The sequence below is a fragment of the Girardinichthys multiradiatus genome, chromosome 21, assembly GCF_021462225.1.
Source record: "Girardinichthys multiradiatus isolate DD_20200921_A chromosome 21, DD_fGirMul_XY1, whole genome shotgun sequence".
Lineage (NCBI taxonomy): Eukaryota > Metazoa > Chordata > Actinopteri > Cyprinodontiformes > Goodeidae > Girardinichthys > Girardinichthys multiradiatus.
The window spans coordinates 39,173,646-39,198,651 of record NC_061813.1 but is presented as its reverse complement, the minus strand read 5'-3'; the positions used below and the strand labels follow the sequence as shown (position 1 = coordinate 39,198,651).

The 25,006-nt window shown below is 41.0% G+C and overlaps 1 protein-coding gene across 3 annotated transcripts in view; it reads right to left on the bottom strand.

Annotated features, from left to right (window-relative positions):
• Nucleotides 1-1,758: 1,758 nt before the first annotated feature.
• The window catches only part of pld1b (phospholipase D1b), a 72,128-nt gene continuing 48,880 nt past the window's right edge, over nt 1,759-25,006 (bottom strand). For all 3 annotated transcript variants that reach the window (XM_047350012.1, XM_047350010.1, XM_047350011.1), the window contains exons 9-26: nt 24,448-24,600; nt 23,898-24,047; nt 21,964-22,047; nt 20,600-20,681; nt 20,283-20,393; nt 20,021-20,203; nt 17,940-18,159; nt 14,988-15,116; nt 14,795-14,913; nt 14,297-14,410; nt 12,829-12,939; nt 10,311-10,396; nt 7,369-7,482; nt 6,859-6,908; nt 6,631-6,765; nt 6,297-6,450; nt 5,613-5,730; nt 1,759-4,398 (exon numbers count right to left, since the gene is read on the bottom strand). In XM_047350012.1, coding sequence (XP_047205968.1) covers nt 4,174-4,398; nt 5,613-5,730; nt 6,297-6,450; nt 6,631-6,765; nt 6,859-6,908; nt 7,369-7,482; nt 10,311-10,396; nt 12,829-12,939; nt 14,297-14,410; nt 14,795-14,913; nt 14,988-15,116; nt 17,940-18,159; nt 20,021-20,203; nt 20,283-20,393; nt 20,600-20,681; nt 21,964-22,047; nt 23,898-24,047; nt 24,448-24,600 — 2,338 coding nt within the window. In that variant the 3' untranslated portion in view covers nt 1,759-4,173. The remainder of the gene's footprint in view (nt 4,399-5,612; nt 5,731-6,296; nt 6,451-6,630; nt 6,766-6,858; nt 6,909-7,368; nt 7,483-10,310; nt 10,397-12,828; nt 12,940-14,296; nt 14,411-14,794; nt 14,914-14,987; nt 15,117-17,939; nt 18,160-20,020; nt 20,204-20,282; nt 20,394-20,599; nt 20,682-21,963; nt 22,048-23,897; nt 24,048-24,447; nt 24,601-25,006) is intronic.

Genomic DNA, 25,006 nt, shown 5'->3' with positions numbered 1-25,006 from the left:
GGAACAACCAGTTATTAGGTTTAAGGGGTAATTACTTGTTCACGTTTCACACTGTTTGGTTTTGGATAGATTTTTTTCCCTAATATAATAATCCTTGATGTTAAAATTTGTTTGAAGACCTGAAACATGGAAGCAGAATCCATGCTTATATCAACCACAGCAGGTTTTCTAGGTCCTGAAGCAGCCCCAGATCATCACACTACCACCACCGTGTCTGACTGCAGGGATGATGTTCTGATTCTTTTACTCCAGATGTAACAGGACCACACCTTCCTTTTTGAAAGGGTCAGTCCAAACAATATTTTCCCACAATGTTTCCTGGTAAATCGGAGACTGAGCTTTAAATTCATCTGGGTCAGCAGTGGTTCCGGCTTTGGAACGCTCCGGAAGAAGGCCATCTTTGCCCAGCCTTTCTTTCTTATTGTTGGATCATGAACTGTGACCTTAACTGAGGCAGTGAGGCCTTTAGAGCTTTAGATGTTGTTCTGGGTTCTTCTGTGACCTCCTGGATGAGTCGTTGATGGGCTCTTGGAGTAGGTCAGCCTTTCCTGCGAAAGCTCTCCACTGCCGATATGGCCCTTTTCCATTAGTACCTACTCTAGTCAGGTCGGGTCGGCTCTACAGTTTTATTTGATTTCCATTCCAGTTGAGAACCATTTCAATGTGGCGAAAAGTAACGTGATGTGACTTGTGGTGACACAAACACAACAAAAACAATGGAGGACCTGCTGCTCAGCCTAAGGCTGCTGTCAGACTCAGAGTGAAAGAAGAGCTCCAGAAAAGGCTGCAGGCAACAGGATGACGCACTTTGGATCAGTACAGGAGAGATGGAAGCCATGGAGCGGTATCTGCGTACAACAACTTAATGGTTGAAGATATTAGTTATTGAAATTTGCTGTGACTATGCCGCCCACGACCCAATCAGTGACCGACAGTCTTCTGACGTCGGGCCAACAGATGTTAATGACTTTTGTTTCACATCTGTTCTTGATCAGAGTATGATGTGTTGCTTTTTCAGACGTTTAGCCTGCTTCATGTTGTCAGACATATTAAATGGTAAATAGCCTTCATCAAGTCCCAGAGACTTAAAAGCATTTTACAACACAATCAGTCATCCACACGTTTACATAATGAGTGGCCACAGCTGACAAGACTGACAGAAGTGGGGCTGCCATACAATCGGCGCCACCGGGCCCTCTGACCACCATCAGCAGGCAGGGAAGGTGAAGTGCCTTGCTGACTGAGACAGAAAGAGCAGAGGTTCAAACCGGCAACCCACTGGTTACAAGACGAACCTCTGCCATCTGAACAAACATCGCCGTCTTGATGGCCCAGGTCAGGCAGTAATCAGGTCTGACTGGAGAATTTGAACCAGAGAATTGTGGCTAATCAAAGTTAAATCTTGATTTCAGAAGTGGAGCAATTAAATTTTCACACAGGGCCAGATAGCTTTTTATCAGAAATCGTTTGAAAATTGCATTTTGCATTTTCTCAGGATATCTTTCTCTGACATTAAAACTTCTTTGATAAATTTGAAACAAGTTTGAATAAGAAGGGTATAAACAGGAAAAGTCCAGACTATAAATAACGTTGAAGACTTTTGATGTCTTGTGTTCAACCGAGTTTGCCTTCACTGTAAAACACAGAAATTCAAGGTACATCAGATATCCATTCCTTCTGCAGCTTTTAATTCAATAAAAGTAATACAATAAAAGTAAACAGATCAAGCGTAAAGTGAAGGAATGGAAAAAACCAAAGTGAAAAAGCCTCATTTTAATCCCCATCAAATCCCACATTTATTTAGTCCAATGTTTCACCAGAGCAACATATGAGAGACAATATAGATCAAGACACATAACAGTCTGTGCAAACAGTGCATTTCCATAGAGACACAAAGGTGAACACAGAACAATCAAGCATGGACGAATGTTTCAGAGCATCTGCAGCCAAGATGCTCCTCGGAGAAGAAACATCTGCTCAGATGCACTGCAGCAAGAGGTAGAAACACAGAGGTAGAGAAGATAAGTTAAAATAATAATATAGGTTTCAAGTTGAGACAGGCAGACCGTTTAACGTCAATCATGGCTTTAAAGGAAACCTCGGAGGGTTCATGCTGGGATCTGTCGGAAGAAATGGCAACAAGCTGCTGTCATGCTGTCAGCTAAATGGCTTGTTTTTCTAATCAAGCTTGCAGCTTCATGACGATAAACAGACCAACAGTAAAGACCCATACAAAGGTTATTGCTGCATCAAGAAATGTTCTAAAAGTAAAAATTTAAGTAAAAAAAAAAAACGAAATTCCTGCAGTTATTTTATCCTATCGTCTTTGGCCACTTGGGGGCAGCAAAAACAAGTTACACAAACAATTGACATATTTATTAAAATTTACATCTCAGGCAAGCTAACCTAAGAGAAAATATTCCTCTTCAATATGGAAAGCTTACAGTTTCTTTATGGTCTAATCAAATCAAATCAAAACAATAAACGATATTTTGATGCCAACTGATCATCAAAAACCTCAACAAAGAGGTGGTATTTTTCCTGCAGGTTAACATTTTATAATGGTGTGGTGCAAATCAAGTATTTGCACCACACCACACCAGTATTTCAAGACATCTCCCCCCCCATCAGGAACGTTTAGTTAATATGTCTGATTTTGTGATTTTAGGTGATTCTGCTTCCATCTAGCGGCGAGAAAATAACTGCAGGTTCAAACCTTTTTAAAGCATCTGCCACATTACTGTACAAACCCATATTAGCTGTTAATATAACATCAGCTACAGAAGGCTCCACTTTCTGACACGATAACGTAGCACTGGACTCAACTCATCATGCAGCACAACAATGAAAAACACAGGTTCATCCTGATTCAAGTATAAGAGACAAATTTGTAAAGTAATCTCTACCCAGAAGTACAGAACAAGTCCTTCACGATGTAATCCACAGTCTGAGGAATGTAAATGAGGCTGGGAGGCACTTATTTGGCACTTTTAATTTCTTATCTGTCAATCTAAGTATAATTAAAGATGAAACAACTAAACTGCATCTTTATCTTCTTGCTGCTCTCCTATTGTAATCCATTTAGTGTCTTTTTGGAGCAAATGAGCTATATTTCCCAGCCCTGGATGATGCATAGCGTTTGCAGGAGGAGCAAATTAATGGGTCTTAGCTTGGTGCTGAGGGACAGCATGAGGAGAGCTGAACAGTCAATATCCAACCAGGAAAAGGAGGCTGCGGGTTTTCAGGCACTGTGGAGTTTAAGGTTCTGTCTGCTGGTCAAAGTTTCCATGTTTTGTTGTGAAATGTTTCATCAGGTTGAAGAACGTGTTGCAGAGATGATAGACCTGAAGCCCATCTGTAGGAGCTGCTGGCCGTAGGAGCAGCTGGTTGATTTATAGTTGCACAAAGATACAACTTTATTTCCTCTGGCACAAAATAAAAAGCTCATAATTTAGTAGCATCTCCACAGGCAATTAACCTAAAGGTTTAATAACGGGACACAATTAACACAATCTGCAATCATTTTAATGTTGAAAAATACAAGAAGCTGAAAGTTTTTGCTCCGCTTGGCCTTACAGACACTGGTTGAAAAAAATCAGGCATCTTCTAGAAGAAACTGTTGGATTCCACTTCTTTCTTTAAGAGTTTTATCGGAAATTGTAGGGAAATATTTCCAGAATAGCAGATTTAGAGCAATGACTGGTTACAGAAACCGTAGTGTGATTCTTTGCCCTGGGTTGAAGCTTGCAGGCAGACTTTCCTCTGAAGTTGCAGCTGAACCACTGATCCTCTAAATGTTCCTGCAGGTTCCCCTCGTCTTTGGCACAGTCAATGAGGCTGCACAGGTAGCTGCTTAATATCAACCTTTAAACCTGCTGGGAACCTGACTCAGCCTCTAGGATGAACTGGTGTTAATTCGATCGATTTTCCAGGTCTTCATCAGACTGGATCTCAGGCAGGTTTGGATCTATATGTTGATTAGTGTTAAATGAGCACAGTGATGTGAATCTGAACCCAGCTGACTCCTGCCTTCATCGGATTCCAGCCAGTCTTCATTCTGGGGAAAAAGCTTGACGAGCCGTTTTCTCTCCAGTAAAAATATATTTTTAAAAGACAGCCTCAATCGGACCTCAAACGTGGTGTTAGCGTGCGTTCAATCTTCAACCAAGCGCCTCAGGTCCAGACCTCCATGGGAACCATGGCCTCCTTGGAGCCGATGGGAGGCAGAAGGTTCTGCTCGTTCAGGAACTGAAGAGGAAACTGAACCAGGAAGCCACGGATCTTCTTCAGCTCCTCCTGAGCCCGAGCCGGGTCCTCTTTGGCCAGGCCCGTCTTGGCCAGGAAGCCCTCCAGCTCCGAGATGCTCCGGACGTCGCTGGATGGTAGACAGCGGAAAACCTGGAAGAGTGGGAGAGAAGGAACCGAGTCGGTCACAAACACATCCACTGTGGCTGAACACACAGCTGTGTTCAACATAATACCGGTCCAACATCAGTAACCAGAGCAGTTACCGGGTTTAGCAGAACTGTTACTTCCATAGGGTAAATAATGTATTAGTAGGAGCAGCAGAGTAAGAGAGAAACAACAGACCCAACAGTCATGAAAGGATCTGGGCTGCTCAACTAAAATCATCTCAAATGCTTCAAAATGGTCCAGAACCAGAACAATGTGAAAGATATCAAAACAGGTACCACTGTAATGGACCAACGAAGCTATAATAGCAGAGTCTCAGCTCCAGTGTGATCAGAGAACCAGCACGACTAACGATTGAAGGAAGGATTCACACGACACATTTTCCAGTTTCTACACTAAATGTTTGAGTTTGTAGAGAAAGATGCTGTTTTCCTTCACATCCTCCCTGCAGGAAGATAAATGTCCAGTGTTCCCAGGATTCCCAGCTTTACTAACCATTTTTAAACGCCCTGCTGGTATTTTTCTGCTTATTTCTCATTGAATCACATTTTAACAAACAGTTCAGGATTGGTTTAGGTAAATCTTTGGTCTCTGGTTCTGAGTGGTCTGACATTGTTTCTTTAAAAGTGGATCTCATCAGTAGGTCCTCAGATGTTCTGACATTCATTCAATTTGGTCTTTGGTATTTAGTTGCTTTTCACTCATTTTCAGCTCAGTCTATGCAGAAGATTTAGCAGAAATGGATCACTAGAAGGTTCTGACACTCACGGGTCAAAGATTTTTTTAATATGACATCATCTTCCAAAAAAGGTGACTGTTTGTCTGAGTCTCTGCCTGCCTCCCCCATTATCACTGTGAAAAATGGGAACCGCCATGGCAACCACTGACATTTGTTGAGCTTCTGGTTCCTAATCTACTCAGCAGCTTCTCCCATCTCGTATTAATCAATCTTCAAGTGGGTTCCTCACCCTAAAGATGAACCCGACATGAGGATGAAGAGGAAACCTGACTGATGTTGGATTTTCAGGAAGTAGATGCATGAACAACTTTTCTTCAGGAGCCCAAACCCAAAACATCTCAGGATCGTCCAGCTAAAAACCCAAAACATGAAACTGCACATATGAATCCAAAACATTTTCTAAAAGCTAAAGGCTGTTTGGATCCTGGTGGCAGAACAGGAACCGCGATGACAGACTCACCTTTTGGTAGATGGAGTCGTTGCGGGCGCAGGTGGCCATCCAGGTCTCCTTGTAGAACTGGTCACTGATGGGATCCGACACGTCGATGGATGGATCCGTGTTGGCACCAAGAATCATCCTGAGCAAAGTTTAGGAAGAGGTTTAGACAGAGAAATAATAAACATCGTCAAGAAAACCCGCAAAGCTCCGTATTAGGAGGTCAATACCAAAATAAGAGCAGAGGGTGAGTATTTCTTCTTCTCTGAATACATAATCTGCACATCCTAAGGCTGTAATATGGAAGTTCAGAATAAAAACAATCATTTTGTTAGTTGGAAATTTTCCAGAATTGTTTTTAAAGCGGCTTATTTTCGGATGAAAATCTCCGAATTGATGCTCTTCAGACGCTGCAGAAACAGTCAAAATAACCGAGCCCAAAAAACTTATCAATGAGAAGAAAACAGGTTTTCAGGAGAATGTTTGTTTCATTTTTTATTATTTTAATATTTGCTTGTTATTTTATTTTAAAAGCTTTAAACATGTGGCACACAGATTATTTATATTATTATGTTTTTAAACATCAACAATGCTGATGGAAATGTTGTCTTATTCTTTTTGTGATTTAAATCAAATGACTAATTTCTCTAATCGTAACATCGTCGCCTTAAATTAAAGGCCTGGAGGGAAAGGAACCGTTTTCGGTACCTGAAGCACTCGAGGCGCAGCTGCAGGGCGAACTTCCCGGCCCGGTACGGCTGCCCGTCCATGACGGCGTCCACGGTCTCTGAGTCCTCCACCATCACCGCCACCTCGCTGTCCCTTTTCCCCGTCATGCTGCGGTCGTTGATGTTGGCAGAACCTGCAGTGAAATCAGCCACAGAGCAGACATGAGAGGACAGAAACTGCCAGCAGGTGGCGCTGCAGCACCTCATTTCAGACTGCGTTGTTTCAAACACATCACAGCAGTCAATGTTTTTAAAGTTTATTTAACAAGTTCAGCCTGTTTCAGCCGTACAACGAGCACGAGGGAGGCATTTACCGATGATGACGGTGTTGTCGTCGGCGATGAGCATCTTGCTGTGGACGTAAATGAGCTCTGAGACCAGCTTCCCCTCCAGATCAGCGTGAGTCCTCAGACCAGTGAAGGAGATGTAGTTTATCCACTGTTCTCCCACTGGAAGTCAGAAACCAGACACTTTTGGATCTGCTCAATCATTTAACTCCAAGCTATTTTCTAACATTAACTAACTTAAGATGGATGACTTACTCTCGCTCCTCAGCTGGGAGACGATGGAGCGGTCTCCTTTATTCATGGTTCTGCAGAGATAAAAAGCAGCAGATTCATCACAATCTGCGCTGCTGTGTGTTTGTGCAACTAGAACTCAGCCTGGCTGATAAATCAGTACTCGTACTCGTCTTCTTCCGCTTATCCGGAACCGGGTCGCAGGGGCAGCAGACTCAGCAGAGACACCCAGACGTCCCTCTCTCCAGACACCTTCTCCAGTTCCTCCAGGGGGAGCACAAGGTGTTCCCAGGACAGCCGAGAGACATAGTCCCTCCAGCGTGTCCTGGGCCGTCCCCTGGGCCTCCTCCCGGTGGGACGTGCCTGGAACACCTCCCGAGGAAGACGTCCAGGAGGCATCCGGTATAGATGCCCGAGCCACCTCAACTGGCTCCTCTCGATGTGGAGGAGCAGCGGCTCTACTCCGAGCTGCTCCCAGGATAAATCAGTGTGTACTATAAAAACAGCCGGTGGATCTCATAGACACACCCTCACCTGTAGTTGAAGTGCATCACAGCCTGGATGGCGATGCCTCCTCCGGTGTTGATGTCGCCTTCGAAGCCCGGCAGCAGAGGCGTCACCACGTAAACCCGGTACTTTTTGCCCTCCCTACAAACAGAAAAACTCCTCAACGTTAACGACAAGATGAGCAGAATAAACCTTTCACTGACGTCTCGTCTTCATTCCCCCTTTCTGACATACAGTATTTCAAACAAATGTCCAGCTAAGGTTCATCAGCTTCTTTCAGCCCCTCTGAGCCCAAACCTTGTAGAAGCACCTTTCTCTGCAGTCACTGCGAGGCCAGTTTAGGTTTGTCTCGACCAGCTTGCCCATTTTGTTTTGATAAACTGTCTAGGGAGTTGGGGGATTTTTAAATTGGATGTAGGTCTGGACTTTGGCTAGACCAACCTAATAGACGGACATGCTTCAATCTAAACTTGTTGTCTGCCTATCAGTGTTATCCTCATTAGTAATTTGACCTGATAGGCCCAAATACAGACCCTAGTCTTCTTTTATCCTGGTTATCTCCTTAATGTTTTGGTTGTTTTTCTCTGCTGGATGCAAAACAAGTTGCCCCTTGTGGATAATAAAGTTCACCTTGATTCTTGATCTCGTCTTCCTTGTTCCTGTTGAAGAAAAGCAGCCCCACAGAATGATGCTGCCACCACCATGTATTAGATTAAGCGTGCAGGTCTTGGTGTGATGCGTAGTGTTAGCTTTCCTTCACATCTGGCATTTTGCATGTAGATCAGAAAGTTTAACGTCTTTCCTCGCTGGCTAGTGACAAACTACAAGTTACACTTCTTGTGGCTTTCTTCTCGCCACGCTTCCATAAAGCCCAGGTTTAAAAAGAGAACGACTAAGTTATTGAGTCAACAGCTTCTCCCATCTAAGCTGTGGTTCTCTGCAGCTCCTCCAGAGTAACCATGTTTAGATGATGGATTGAAGAGAGCTCTGTGAGATGTTTGTTCTCTAAGGAACCTCTGTGACCAGAAGCAGAACAGCTTAATCTATACTGAGAGCCACCGTATTTTCTGAAAATTTATTTCTAACTGAGCTTTCCTACAACTTCAGATGCTGCATGAATAAAATTAAAAACAGAACCTAAGATTTGAACCCATATTTAAATATAAACGACCTTCCTGCAGTCCAGACTATTTTAAGATTTATGAAACACCAACAGAACAAACATCAAGAAGACATCTAAAGAAATAATTTCCCAGAAGAACCAAAGTTCTGGTTGACCTGCAGCTGCCCTGCCATCAGCAGGAGAGATTACAGATTTATGGCCAAAGTTTCAACATCCGTCCATCTTTATTGTTTGTTATTTGGGAAGTTTTATTGCCCTTACAGAAACAATGTTATCATCGACTGTTTCTGACTTCAACTGTTCAATCTGCCCAACTTCCCTTTACAGTACAGCAGGTGAACCAGCGCAAAACAGTCAAAACTGCTTCAGTTTGGGTTAAGAAAACCTGAGAACATTGTTCATTTTATACCAGAGGTGGGCTCTGATTGGTCAGCCCTGAAGGTGTTTATGGTCTTAATTTTGGTGTCTAGAACCTGCCAAAGCAGGGTTCTAGACATAGAAAGGACTCCTGGATCAGTGCTTCTTTGTTCTCTTTGTGTCTCTGCTTTGTTCTCTCAAACCCCCAGTCGCTGGTTCAATGAAGAACAATAAATAAAAATGTATGATTTTTTTTTTTACTTCTGGCAGCAGTAAACAAAGATCTTTTCTAATTTCTGAAGATAATTTGATTTTACTGTGTTCTAAAACTTAAAACAGTTGAAAGTATAGAACAGACTGTAGGTTTGGTTGGATGTTTTTCAATGAATAAAATAGTATAAGCAGGCATAGCCAAAGCCTGGATAGATGGATTATACAATAATATAAGAACTTAAAAACAGTCAATGCTGATGTTTAGATATTTATAACTAGGACTGGGCACATATTTAAGAATAAAACATGTCTAAATATGTTTTGATATTCAGACTAGATCTAGTGTCCCAGCTGTACCTGAATGCAGCATGGTAGATCTCCTCTCATCTTGCATTTTATAAAATGTAAGGCTTTTGGGCTGACTGGATCCTCCAGAACCAGTGATGTTTACATTCAGCTTGAAGTTGTTTCAGGTGAGCCATTCAGTTCAGTGCATAGCAGCTACGGACCTTATTACTGTTGAAAAACACTGAAATAAAGTTCTGGTTCGGTCCACCTTTCTTTCTCTACTGAAGCTGTAAGAGAAACCTTAATGTTCCCAAACAGAGTTTATCGATAGCTGGGAATCTGTTCCGTTTTGTTTTGGTGTCACTTTTAAAAGTTGCCCTGCAGAACGTTGCTCTGTGCACATAAACATCCTGCATGTGTTCAGCCATAAAACAACGCAGTATTTGTTCGGTACTGAGCCAACAGGGCTGTACCGGATACGTGTGTAATTACACCCCTAATACAGTGTCTTATCAGGCTTTTATATCCTGCTGTATATTAACGTATTGTATAAATGTATCTGATTATTATCTGTCTGAATCTCTACCTCATATTAGTTTTTTTCTCATTTTGTTTCAGTAAAACTACAGTGTTTGGAATAATAACAGAAGCTAAACAAGCCCAAACATGTGAAACCATTACAGTCTCATGTCCTTTTTTTAACTAACGCTGACACTTAAACAAACCGTATAAATTTATAAGGTGTGCTCTGCTCTATTCATACATTGAGGTCCTGGAAAAAAATAACCAAGCCAGGTTTGTGTTTGTATGTGTTGTGCTACTTTGTTTCCATGTGAGCAACAGAACAGAGAAGATGAGGAAACTCCAGATAAAACAATAATAGGACCTGAAACTGCTGTAACATCCAAAATACACACAACACACAGCAGCCACGTGTGTGTGTACAATGTGGGCCATAAAAACAGACATGTAATGCTTGGTGTTTTACCTGTAAGCTTTGAGGATGCGTTCTGCTATGGTGTCTCCTATCTTGTTGTAAATTAGCTTGTCTGCGCAGCTGATGAAGAACTGATTCTGTAAGAACAAATGGAACGTAGATCGGTTATAGTTTTTATCCTTGATGCTTTCAGATCCCATTCACATCCTGAACTGTCCGGGTTTAACAGTAATGATATGGCAGTATCGGCATTAAATGACTTGATCACGATAAAATCTTCCAATGCTACAGTTATTAAAAAGTCTAATTGTGTTGCGAGCACAGTTAAAATAGTTGAGCAGGAAGTAAATAGTGTGCAAGTTGACAAACAAGCAACAGTTTGTTTAGTTGAGGATACAAATCAGTATGTCAGCTTCAAGAGGCAGAGCTGTGGGCATGAATTTGAATCTCCATTAGCTTGTAACATGGCACATGTATGTAACAGATAAAAGTGCTAAATAGGGCTGAACAATATCAGGAAAACATTCTATTACGATAATAATGCTAAAAACAGTGTGAACACTTTCCTGACTGTTGTTTTTCCAGTTATCATTGCATAATGTCTCCACAACTCTACATAAGATTTACCATTGCGGTGGGTAAAAACCTACAGGTATGAGCATTAAGGGCAGTTATGAACCCATCCAAGTGGAAATGTCTGTCTTGCTAAGTATGCTGGCGTATTTAATAAAGCGTGTTACGCTTGCTTAGGTATGAGGGCATGAAGGAGGCTTTCTGAAACTTCCAATTCATGTTGTTGAGATATGTGTGTTGCATTTGATATTTCCCCGTTTTGAATAGTGCATGTGTACTGGGATAGAGTTTGGAATTCACAGTGTTCTGCTGCATCAGAACCCGTACTTGTACTCTTCGTCTTCCGTTTTGTCCGGGACCGGGTCGCGGGGGCAGCAGACGTCCCTCTCTCCAGACACCTCCTCCAGCTCCTCCAGGGGGAGCCCAAGGCGTTCCCAGGCCAGCCGCGAGACATAGTCCCTCCAGCGTGTCCTGGGCCTCCTCCCGGTGGGACGTGCCTGGAACACCTCCAGAGGAAGGCGTCCAGGAGGCATCCGGTATTGATGCCCGAGCCACCTCAACTGGCTCCTCTCGATGTGGAGGAGCAGCGGCTCTACTCCGAGCCCCTCCCGGATGGCCGAGCTCCTCACCCTATCTCTAAGGGAGTGCCCGGCCACCCTACGGAGGAAACTCATTTCAGCCGCTTGTATCCGTGATCTCGTTCTTTCGGTCATGACCCAAAGTTCATGGCCATAGGTGAGGGTAGGAACGTAGACTGACCGGTAAATCGAGAGCTTTGCTTTTCGGCTCAGCTCTCTCTTCACCACAACGGACCGGAACAGCGCCCCCATTACTGCGGCAGCCGCACCGATCCGTCTGTCGATCTCCCGCTCCATTCTTCCCTCACTCGTGAACAAGACCCCGAGATACTTAAACTCCTCCACTTGAGGCAGGAACTCCCCTCCAACCTGAAGAGGACAAGCCACCCTTTTCCGGTCGAGTACCATGGCCTCGGAGTTGGAGGAGCTGATCCTCATCCCAGCCGCTTCACACTCGGCTGCGAACCGCCACAGCGCATGCTGTAGGTCTTGGCTAGAGGGGGCCAGCAGGACCACGTCATCCGCAAAAAGAAGAGACGAAATCCACTGGACCACAAACCAGACCCCTCCGGCCCTTGGCTGCACCTAGAAATCCTGTCCATAAAAGTTATGAACAGGACCGGTGACAAAGGGCAGCCCTGCCGGAGTCCAACATACACCGGGAACAGGTCCGGCAATGCGGAGCAAACTCCTGCTCCACTTGTACAGAGACCGGATGGCCCCTAATAAAGGGCCCCCGATTCCATACTTCTGGAGCAACCCCACAGGGCATAATGAGGGACACAGTCGAATGTCTTCTCCAGGTCCACAAACACATGTGGACCGGTTGGGCAAACTCCCATGAACCCTCGAGTACTCTGTAGAGGTTATAGAGCTGGTCCAGTGCTCCACAGCCGGGAAGAAAACCTCACTGCTCCTCCTGAAGCCAATGTTCGACTATCGGCCGGACTCTCTTCTCCAATACCCTGGCGTAGGCCTTACCAGGGAGGCCTCAGCCTCTGCATCAGAACCTGGTAAGGAATTTGCGCCATGACATCATTGTCTAATTGAGTTATTTTCATTTTTAAGGATACCTGGCCATCTGAAAATACAATTTCAATGCTCTATGAGTGCCCCCAAGCGGTCAAAGAAGGTACCTCATGCTGATAATTACACTTTCAGTTTCAAGCATCCAGCATGTGGATGTGAGTCAAGCATCTGCATAGCTCGAGTTGATATTAAGCAATAATGATTGGTCACTGGTGTGATATTTACGTTGCAATTGGATTGATTCTGTGGCAATGGCACACATGTGCACAATACACTGCAGCTGAGAATGGAGTGTCCAAAAGAAAAAAAATCTGGAGGTCAAATTTTGGATGCCAAAGTGTAAAATGTGTAGTTATTACAACTTCCATCAGTCCAACAACAACACATACTTCGATGTAAATGAAGTGCTGGCTGTTCTTGATGGCGTGGACGTAAGCGTTGTGGATGGACTCCTCATGGTATTTGATGCCAGCTGACCAGTCAGAGGCAGAGCGAAGGACCTGAGGAAAGGTGGGTACACAGGGAAACATCAAAAAGAAGACGAATCTTGATTTGAACAATAAGTTAAAATATGAGATGGGTTTTACTTCTGTTACTGGATGCCAATGTTAATTATATTAATGCTGCTAAGGATGGAAAGCACTGCTTACAACCTTTAAAGGCATGCTAAACTACAAAGAAATACTTGTTGCAAATAGGCACCAGCCCCCCCTACAACCCTGCAAGGATAAGCAGGTATCAATAACAGATGAATGGATGAATGTGTAAAGAAATTAATTTAGAAGATGACCTATGACAGAGAACTGAATGTACAAACATTTTCTGTTCCGTTTCATTCAAAATATGACATTCTGGAGCCTGATCCCTTTCCCTAAAGGCCAGAAATAATCACACAACTATGCAGCTCAAATTATTTAAGGCCAAGGCTGATTAAGATTTAAAGATGATACCATTTGTTGTTGTCTTATTTCAGAAAAAAATATATCTGCTTTCAGTTTACAATAGATCAAATAACGGCATGTTCAAAATTATGAATACCCTTTAAATAATAAATGCACAACCATTGGTATCACAGCAAACAAATTCTTAGTATAATTGCTGAGTAGCTTTTTGGATCTTTTCATTGGTATTTTGATGAATTATCTTTGCTGATAAGCTCATAGTTTTTAAGCTTGGAAAACCTCCTTACCATGATCCTAATCTTTAACACCCTCTACAGATTCTTTATGAGATTCAAGTCAAAACTTTAGCTAGGCCACTCCATCGTAAAGTCAAAAGATTACTTTATGTTTAAATCTAACTTGGTATGAATACGTTTGAGCTTTACTGTCGGTTTTAGGTTCCCTAATTTCACAGAAATAATTTTTCTCTTTGAGCTTCAGTTTATCCTTTCCTGTGTAATGATTAAATATACTCATATTTATACCTGTTATGGTCATTGTTATGAGGGTCTTAGCACATTACCTATTTAGAGCTAAAAAGATCCCTTAGGAGGGTTAACTGAAAGTCAGATTTAAAAAATATTTGACAAAATATTTAATTAATATGCAAAAACTGATATCTGCTTGGAAGTGAACGTGTAAAATATCAACGAGCTCAGCTTCAAGTACAAAGCATTGGGGGACATCAAAAGAAAGTAAAGGTGGGAAAATAGTGCTTCAAATTCTGGCCTTAAGTTTTTAACCAATTGCAGGCAAGTCACTTTTATTATAGATTATTTTTTAGAGTTAGCAGAAACTTTAATGACTTAGAAGAGGAAAAACAATGACTTGCTGTGACTATTAATGTTTAGGCTACTTTAAATTTTTAATGCTTTTGGTTTACAGAAAGCAAAAATCACAATAACTGCATACAAACCTGCACTTTTGTGGGGATGCAGTTGGGAACTTGGTATCGTAGCTCTCCGGCTGTGGTGTGTGACTTGGGCAGCAGATATGGATACGATAAAGAACGGTACTTTGGCTTCACGATCTAGTATTAAGAAACAAATCCAGGATTATAAAGACAACTCATAAAGAACTTTTGCTAAATTAAGTGACCTTATAAGAAAAAACATCCATCTAAAAATGGTTATGTCCAAACAAACATTTTAAAGGCCTTCCTTTAGAGCTACTGATTAAGAACTACTAAAAGACTACAAAACATTCTGGATCATTGGAAGAAGAGTAAAGGAATTAAAGTTGGAAAGTTACAATTTTAATGTAAGGCTAATATCTAAATGTATTAAATGTGGCCTCAAAATAATAAAGGACATGCAAGGATTAAATGGTTTTTTTCTCCTATTGCATTCTTCTAGTGTCACAGAGTTACTTGCTCTTAGGTGAGTAACTTATTGTAAATACTAAAACATCTAACCTTGGTAAAATTCCACCTCTGGATAAAGTGTCGAGCCACGTCTCGGGCCGCCTTCCCATGAACTACAGAAGCAATGTCATGCCAAGGCATTCTGGGAGTCTTATGTCTGTCTATGAAATCTAAACGAGACGGAAAATGGGCAAATGAAGAAAATCAATCCGGTTTGCTACAGACACCTCAGAGGCATGCTTACCATCAAAAGGTTTGTCTAGCTGTATCCAATCCTTGTACACAAAGTTGCAGTAGTCTTTCCCATGCCAGAACCTCGTGTTCCCAAACAGATCTCCGATGCCTGTATGAAGACTTTGTACAGAGCCACTCTCTATAACACAGACATGTGGATTCATAAATATTTACTGTAAAAATAAGCAGTTCTCATGATGGTGGTGTTACATAGCAGTTTACCACAGATTTTGCTCAAAGTTCTGCTTCGGTTAACTAACCTACTGGGACCCAGAACCCAAAGTTATCAGCAGAAACATTAAAGAAGCCTCTTTGGGATTATTTATGAAACCTGTTAAATAAACAGTCTTGTCTGTCAGAAAAACTCAAACTACTTAAGACTTGAGAAGTGGTCCATTAGGATTCACAGAATGGTAAAGCATGAGCAATAAAAAAACACTAAACTGCTTCAAAAACAAATTATGACTCATCTGTAAGTCTGTGTCTCTGTTGTTTCCATCATTTTACAATTACCTTGCTTTGAGATTTGGCATCAACCTGATAATGTGAATAGTACTTACAAGCACCAAAGCAGTACCAGTAAAACCGACTTGTAAAACGTGGGGCTTTCATGCTCAATCATAATTTCTATGGAACTTCAAAGATATGGTTAGCCAAAGAGGGATGCTGGTGGCAAGGTTCTAGTACAACAAATATTGGATATATGTTTTCAGTGAGCGGTTGTGTTTTTAAATGGTATACCATTTCAATTACAAAAGAAAGAAAGGTAATTTTCTATCTATAAACTTTTAGCTTTTTATTTCCAGCAAAAGCATTCCTACAGCTTCTGAGTTATAGTGAAATGGTAAAGATGTGAATGTTTGCTTAAAACGTCCGCCATTTTACCAGTGTGAGCTTACTCCTTCAACCTCTTTATAATATAATATTTAAACCATTCTCTCACCATTAAAATAACTGCTTAATAAAGTTTGGGTCACTACTTCAACCAGTTGAATACCATTATCTTACTATTTCAATTGTTTTATCACCTAAACCTCAATTATTTTTTAACCTTTTTCTTACTCCTACAACTCTTTAGCCACCATTAGCTGACTACAATTGTTTTATCCCTTTTAGCTTACTGCTATATTCGTTTTATCACTATTACCTCACTACTTTAATAGTTTTATCACTATTATCTCACTACTTTAATAGTGTTTTTGCTGTTAGCTCTCTACTTCAATAGTTTTATCACTATTATCTCACTACTTTAATAGTGTTTTTGCTGTTAGCTCTCTACTTCAATAGTTTTATCACTATTATCTCACTACTTTAATAGTGTTTTTGCTGTTAGCTCTCTACTTCAATAGTTTTATCACTATTATCTCACTACTTTAATAGTGTTTTTGCTGTTAGCTCTCTACTTCAATAGTTTTATCACTGTTGAGCGATATTACTCTGAGTAAGCTACATTTACTATTCTATGTATAATATTTAATATTTTAAATATTATACTTAGAATAATATTATATATAAGTATATATAATATATATATTATCTGTATCTGTATTTTTCCAACAGTTTCTTGAGAATCCCAGTTAACCCACAAAACTATTTCTTTTCTGATAACTGAAATCTTACGTTAGTTAAAATAATATTTTTTTAATCCAAGACCATCTTTTGCTGTCATTTTTAGCTAACATTCATACGGTTAACAAACCTACTGTCGTATTTAAAAGATTCAAATAACAGTAATAGAAAACAATTACTACATTTTAGTTTAAAATTAGCTTTCATAGTGAAATCATAACAAAAATAAACTAGCAGAGCAATAAGTTAGGCTCTACTGCTCCTTGATTAATAATTTCTTTTAAATCTCATTTTAACAATTAGCTTTAACATTTCTAACATGACGACAAGCTTGTAATCATCTTCATCATTAATGTGTTTACAGTTTTTGGACTGAAAGGAGCGAGCTGACCCAGATAGCACAAAAAATGATGTTTGGAAAATGCTTCAGCAGCACCAAAGATGGAAGGCAGACAAGCACAAAAATCAAAACATGCAGAATCAACAAACCTGTTACCTAATTATTACTTCATGTAGCTGGCATACAATTTTAAATACAAAAGAGTCGTTGAGGTTTAAAACTGATATGGTTCATCCAGGTTGTCTCCAACTAAATCTTCTTTCATAGCCAATCTTGTGTGACTGGGAGTTATAGGAGATTCTGCTGGTTGTAAATATAACAGAACACAAAAACAAATTCCACCAAATCACATAACAAATGTCACAGATTCCCTCTTTTTGAAAAGAAAGATCAACCTTTGACACAAAGTACCAAAGGTTGTCGGGCAACGGTTAAATCCACAGCAATGCATGCTGGGAAACAGGTGGCATCTGGCCATCATGCTTTCAAGTGGTCATTCCGACTCACCGGCCTGGCAGTGGCCGAGCGGCGCCGCCACTCTCAGCTCCAGCAGCCTGCTGGGAATCAGAGTTTGCTGGCTGTTGATGCTGGAGGACCAACCTGAACATATCGCCCAAAGGACAAAGATAAATACCATCTCTGCTGGATGGGATGTTGAAGACCTCAACCACTGTGATGTCCACTACCACAGCTACAACATCTTGTTGCTAAACTATTACCTATGTACAGTTTATGTCTAAATTATAGTAATCCTTTCTCTATAATGGTCAGGTACTGGACTGTTGTTTATTATTTGATTTGATTCTGGGAAAAAAGCAGCCCAAGTCCAAAAAAGATCTCTGAAAGACTTTCAGAAAGTCTACAAAAAGATAAAGATCCCGTTCATTAAACGGTTACAAGCAAGTCTGGCTGCTCAGGAGGAACGTATGAAGAAGTGAAGACTGATTAAAGGTTATTATTTAGAAGCAAGGTTTTTCAGTTATGAATGTTTTTACAATGCATTACTCCCAAAAAACATTTTCTATCTTAAAGAGCTAAAAGATGGCGACTCACTCTCCTCCTCTTCCAGGTCACTGTCACTGTTGGCACGAGCCAGTCCGTGTTTCTGCAGGTGTTTCCTGATACTCATCCTGGTCCTCCTCATCCTCCCCTGACCCTTCAGCCTGGGCTGGTCTGCAGAGTCCGTCACCGAGAAAACTCTCTTCCCTTGGTTCTGGGAAGCACCGGTGCTGCTGTTGGGTGGAGCAGCCGTGCTGGAGGGTGCAGCTGCAGCCTGAAAGTCAAGAACCACAGATGGAAGTCAAGGTTTGTTTTAGATGGAAATACTTTTGGCGAACCTAACTGACCCGAAACAGGAGAAGTTTAGTGAGATTTTCTGTCAGACAGACGGTAATTAGATTTTTAAGTGTACGGGTGTGACATGATAACATGATTCAGTACGTGTTTGGTTCGCTGCAATCAGAGAAACAAATATAAGATGGCTGCGATAGGACTGAAAGATTTCTATTATCAAATGATAAATAGGCTTAGGCTCTGGACGGACGGACGGATGGATGGACGGATGGATGGACGGACGGATGGATGGACGGACGGATGGATGGACGGACGGATGGATGGATGGCTGGACGGATAGATGGATGGACGGACGGATGGATGGACGGATAGATGGATGGATGGATGGACGGATAGGTGGATGGATGGATGGATGGATGGATGGACGGACAAACGGACGGACGGATAGATGGATGGATGGATGGATGGATGGACGGATAGGTGGATGGATGGATGGATGGACGGACAAACGGACGGACGGATAGATGGATGGATGGATGGATGGATGGACGGATAGGTGGATGGATGGATGGATGGATGGATGGATGGATGGACGGACGGACGGACGGATGGACGGACGGACGGATGGACGGATAGATGGATGGACGGATGGATAGATGGATGGATGGATGGATGGATGGATGGATGGACGGATGGATGGACGGATGGATGGATGGATGGAATGTTGTTTAGGAATTTTTGAATAAGATTGTTCAGACATTTAAGAATACAAATAGGTTTAAATAACTTTGGCGGATTTTCCTTAAGTGAACAACCTTTTAGTCTCTTAGTTCTCTTTAGTTTTTAAATACCTATACTCCAAAAAAAAACAACTGGTTCAGAACATGAACATATTCTGCTCTGGTGCCAGTTATCTGTACCTCTAAACAGCGCTGCAGTGCCCTCATCATATTTAAACATATTTAAGGTAATTAATAGAAATCTACCGGTGGATATTTATTATAACTACTGAAACTGAACATTCACTAAAGAACCCACGCTGAAAGTTTTAAGATAAATTTAACAAAACTGTGGAAAATATAAAACAATTGGTCAGAAATAATCAATTTTGTGCAAAACATTTTGCCTTTTTTTAATGCAACTTAAAATATATTTATACTTTCTATTTATACTTTATACTCATATTTAACTTTCTGAATTTTTAAACTAAATTTGTTATCTTGGTATTATTTGAGCCATTTTAGGCCTTTTCAAATGACATAATTAGTTTTTTCATACAACTCTGCTAACATAACTACTGAACATATTCGAATCACGCCGACATTAGAATTTCTCAGCTGAACGGCCACAACAGTTCAGGGTCGTTTGAGCTTTTAGATACAAAGATCAGGAAATGACACGTAAAACTATTGTTTGATTTTAAGCTTTTCCAAGTGGATGTTTTGAGGTTGGATGATGCATTTAATGACAACAGACAAACTGGACTTTACAATCTTAATCTAGAAGAACAAACAGTAATATTGAATCGTATTTGTTTAGTCAGAGCATGATACATTAAGCCAAGTTCTGACTTTTCTTTTTTAGTTTAGATAATTATACAACCGCTGAAATTTTACTGTGTAAATTTGGGCAAAAACAAGCAAAAGCAAAGGATAAAAATCCCACTTCTTGTGCAGAATGGATGCATCATGATGAATAAATAGCGCCGAATGACTTTCTGAGGTTTGACCTGAAGCAGAAGGTTCAACGTCTCAAGAAGAGACTGAGGATATTTTTTTTAATGTATGCCTCTATAGGCGTGTGTGACGATGCAGATTTCTGCTCAAGTGTGGTTTTAAGACCTGCTCCAAGTGGGAAAGGGTCACACTCCCGATGTCTGTGAGCCGGTGTTCTCTGTCGTCCCAGCGGCCGTACGCCAGGTCGATCCCACCCACGAAGGCCACCGACTGATCAATGATGATTATCTTCTCGTGGTGCGCCCACAGATAGACGGCAGAGGAGACGTGGTCTGGGTGGCGGATCACCTAATGATGAACGATGATGCAGCAGGTCAGACAGGAAGTGGGAGAACAGGTGATCAAACCTGCAGGAAACGGATCAAACCTTGATGTTGGGGTGAAGGCGCAGCAGCGTCCTCTTACTGTAGCCGGAGTTGATCCCCAGAGCCAGCTCCACCTCCTTGTATAGCATCACAAATATCCGCACACCTTGTTGCTGCAAGATTTCATTCAGACCATTAAAGGAAAATTCCAGCTTGTGTTACAGACTAACTCAGCTTGGGAGAACAGAAACAATCCTTTTCATTTCTGAAATTTTAGCTTTTAATTAAAGATTTAAACCAATAACAGTTTGGATAAAAGTTTTAAACAGAAACTGAATTTATCTTCTTTTAATAAACAGATGAAATCTTTCACGCTCACCGCTTTGCGCTTCAAGATGCAGTCGAGACGCCATCGGTTTCCTTCAACGACTGGCCTCTTCAGAAAGATCTCAGGACTCAACCTGCAGCACGAAGCACACACATGAGCAAAAACCCAATGTGTAAACTCTACAGTTTTTACATTTTCAACCTTTTTTAACTCTTATCTGGTTATCTTCCCTTGTAACTCTGACTCATCCAATCATTTCAAACATTTATTCCTGGTTTTCATGTTTTTTTTATTTTACTTCCTCTGCTTTATTCTACTCCACGTTCTTCCCTGACCTTAAAACCTGAACTGATTTCATTCAGTTAACTTCAGCTTATTTTTAGAGCATCTACCAATACATGTTTCCTCCAGGAGTCTTACAGTGAAATTTGGTTCCTTAATTTATTTTTTATTAGGAAAATAAGAAATAATAGTTAATAGGAAAAAAATAAGTAAAAACAACCAGTAGTAATGAATAAATAAATGAAATATGTGAGCTGGAATTAACTGTGTATGTTGAGAAGTGCTTCTGCAGGTCATCAATAGTATGAATAATGAACAAAAAATAACAATGAACAATAAATAATAATGATAATAATAATACAAAGCAAAGTTACAGGAAAAATTAAAATGAAAGAAATGACAATAAGTAAAATGGAATAATTATGAAGCTGAAATAAAATGAAATTAGAAACTATTAAAATAAAAAAAATCAATAAAAAAATCTAAACAAATCATTATAAAACGAACCAAAAAATATTCAACCAAACCAGAAAATTAGACTTATAAAATAAATAATAATACAACAAAATTAATAAATCAAAACAAGGCAAAACAAAGTGTAAATAAAACAAGAAAAATAAAAGTAAAAAAACAGAATGAATCAAAGTGAAAAACCAAACAAATTTAAAAAAGAAATAAAACCATAAAAGCTAAATAAAACAAATAAATTCTCTTTCCTCTGATCTGCTAAACCAACCATCTTATTTTCTGTCATCACGCTTTAATCCTTACATCATTTTCCTTAATTATTCATTGTTCTCTAAAATGGAAATCTTAAAAAAAAAATTTTAATCTGCCATTTTTTAACTTTACGTTTTTAAATCAAGTAAATCCTGCTAGTTTAGCTGATAACGTTCTGCAGCACATGGGAGCTAATTTCTGCAGACCCAGAAGAACCTCCTCATTAGTAGCCGTGATATTTGAATGTGTGTGTTAATGATAGTCTGAACCTCTGACTGGGTCGAGCGTCACACTGTAACCGATCCATCTGACCAGAAAACCTCCAGTTGAGGTGACCGCCATGTAAACTCGCTCAACTCTGAAACTGAAACGGCAGCTTCGCCTGAGGGAGGAAGCTGAGGTTTAACTCTCACCACCAGTCTGTGATGAAGATTTCCTCCTTGGCCTCTTCCAGGGCATCAGCCACATCCTCCATGTAGGTCTTACCGTTCACATACCTGAAGAAGACAAAAGCAAAGCTCGTGAAATGGCCTTTGACCTTTCTGAACGAGCAGTTATTGATCCGAGTGTTTCAAGGAGCAGGAGACAGAGGGAGAAACTTTGGTATTTGCTGGAAAATAGTTTATATATTGAGAAAATCCAGGTGATGATGTCATGGCTTGGCAAGCATCTGATTGGTTCATTTACAACGCCCGAGGTAAAAAGAGGCTTCCTTGTGTGACATTATGGAAATATCAACAGAAATGTTGCAAATTATCAGGAAGAGAACGGAGAGTCAGGTTCCTGCTTGGGTGCAGCCTACAGAGACAAGAAGGTGCCGTGTTCATCTATCAACAGCTGGAGAAGCTCCAGCCATCATCACCGTTCAGAAGGAGACACGTTCTATGTCCCAGAGATGAACTTGCTCTGGTGTGAAACCCGAAGACTTTGTGGAGATGCTACGGAAACTGGCAGGAGGGACCATTATCCACAGTAAAACGAGTCCTGTACCAACATGAGCTTAAAGGCCACTCAGACAGGAAGCTTAAACTCAAGTATTGATGACCACAATAACCATCAATACACTTGTCTGTGAAGTTCGGGGGTGGTAGCATCATGTTGTGGGGTTGTTTTGCTGCAGGAGGGACTGGTGCACTTCACAAAATTGATCCCATCATGAGGAAAGAATATTATTTGGAAATATTAAAGCGACTTCAAGACATCAGCCAGGAAGTTTGAGCTGGGCCACAAATAGGTCTTCCAAATGGACAATGACCCTGAGAATATCGGCAAATTAGTTACAAAGTTAAGGACAACAAAGTCGTTGTTTAAGAGTGAACATCATAAAGCCCTGATCTTAGCCCCATAGAAATGTATGTATTTTTTATAGGTTTTGGGGGCACCAGTTGCCTTTATTCTTTAGTAGCTGGAAAGGAAAGAGGGCAGAGAGAGAAAGGGAAGACATTCTGTAAATGTCCCGGGATGGAAATCAAACCCGAACCACATATGGTTTGCCTGCTCCACCACTGAGCCACCTTGCACCCCCAGTCCCACAGGTGTGTGCAGACCTGAAAAGGTGTCTGTGAGCAAGGCAGCCTACAAATCTGACCCAGTTACAAAGTTCTGTCAGGAGGAATAGGCCAAAATTCTCACTAATGTTTTTTCTGACCTGTAGCAATAATCCAAAGTGACCTAAAACAGGAAGAGTTTAGTCTGATTTAATGTCAGTCGAGAAAAAAGGTTAAGTATAGTTTTATAAAGTGTATGTAAATATCTGGTTTCATCAATCCGTTGCTCATGTGTAGAAACCACATGACCAAAACACACAGACGGTATAGAGTTGCCCAGCAGGTAGACAGGTGATGAGCAGCTGAGTGTCACTTTCCCTCTCTTTGTGTCGGGTTACAACAGCGAGACGCACATCTCGGAGAGGACCTTCACCGACAAGATGCCTCCCTGAAACCAACCGTAACTCTCAACACTGAATGTCAGGAACACATAAAATAAACCCTGCAGATGTTCTACAGACAGAAGGTCTAAAACTGGGACCAAAACCTGAAAACAGACTCAGCCATCTGGACCAGAACTCGTCTAAACTGCTTACTGACATCCAAACTGGATCGCTTTACAGCAGACAGACAAACAAAGCTGTATTTATTTCATCAAACAATAAAATTAAAATAGGATTTTAATTTCGCTGCTTTATCATTTCCTTCATACAGTCAGACTTTATTATAATCTTTTAAATTATCTCCATTTCTAGTTTCTCCATACCTTCTAAGGCCAAATCATTCAACTAAAAGGTAATACTAACGTTAAAATTAAAAGTGCTAACGCAGCTACAGTGAAAGCTAGTTGTCATGGTTACCATTTGGCTGGGATGTTCTCCTCCTCTCTGGCGAAGGATCCAAAGCGATGGTCTTTGAGGAAGGCCGAGCCGTACTTCTGGGAGAACATTTCAATGGACTGACCCCACCAGCGGGCATGTCTGTAGGTGGACCACTTCAGCACCAACGACCTGAACAGAACCAACAAAAACCTGAAGTTTGGAGGAATTTAAGACAAAACCGTGGGGAAAAACCGCTATCGGTACATACCTCTGTTTTAAAGACACAGATCGTTTTTCGATACGTTTCAATCAAGACAACCAACTCGACAGTGAAAAAATATAATAAAGTTATTATAGAACAATAAAAGCCATTGAAAATGGTCAGTGTTGTTGTTTAGGATGTTTCTGATAAAACTGTGCTGATATTTGGTCATAAAACATGTTTTATATCTCTTCAGAGATGTTCTGATATACAGACAATCCAGTGCGGGTTGTGTTCCTAAATGTTCCTCAGAAGCTCCCCTGGAGAAACATGGACAGACGGACGGATATATTTATCAGAATTTATTTTAAAAGAAAGTTTTCAAACCTGGACAAGCTGTCGATTCGGATGCCATGTCTGGTTTCGGTCTCTTTGGAGTCCATTTTGACGCTGAACTCTTTGTCGAACAGCATCACAAAGGAGATGGCACCGGAGTCTGGCTTCATGTACATCAGGAACGAGTCTTTCACCACCAGCCAGCTGCGCACATGCGGAGATACTGTTTTAATATTGAAAGTCAGGAATAAATTCTCCCTCCTCTTCCTCTAGATTTTCAGCTAAAATCAAATCAATCAAGCAGAGCCAGGTACAAAATGACGAAGGCTATGAATAAAACTCATTATGGCAAAGTTTTATCCCAGGACCGAAGAAGGAAAACCAGGCACCAATGGGATCACAGGTGACCCAGTCCTCCAATCACATTCTAGTTTGTTAGATTGATTTAATGTGTCCATGGTCACCTGTGTCCGATCCTAAAATCCCCAACATTTGGGATATGAGGGTTGGAATATAGACCCGCCAGCAAATCAAGAGATTCGCTTTTTGGCTCAGTTCTTTCTTCACTGTGACAAATTGAAGCAATGACCATGCTATGGCAGACACGGAC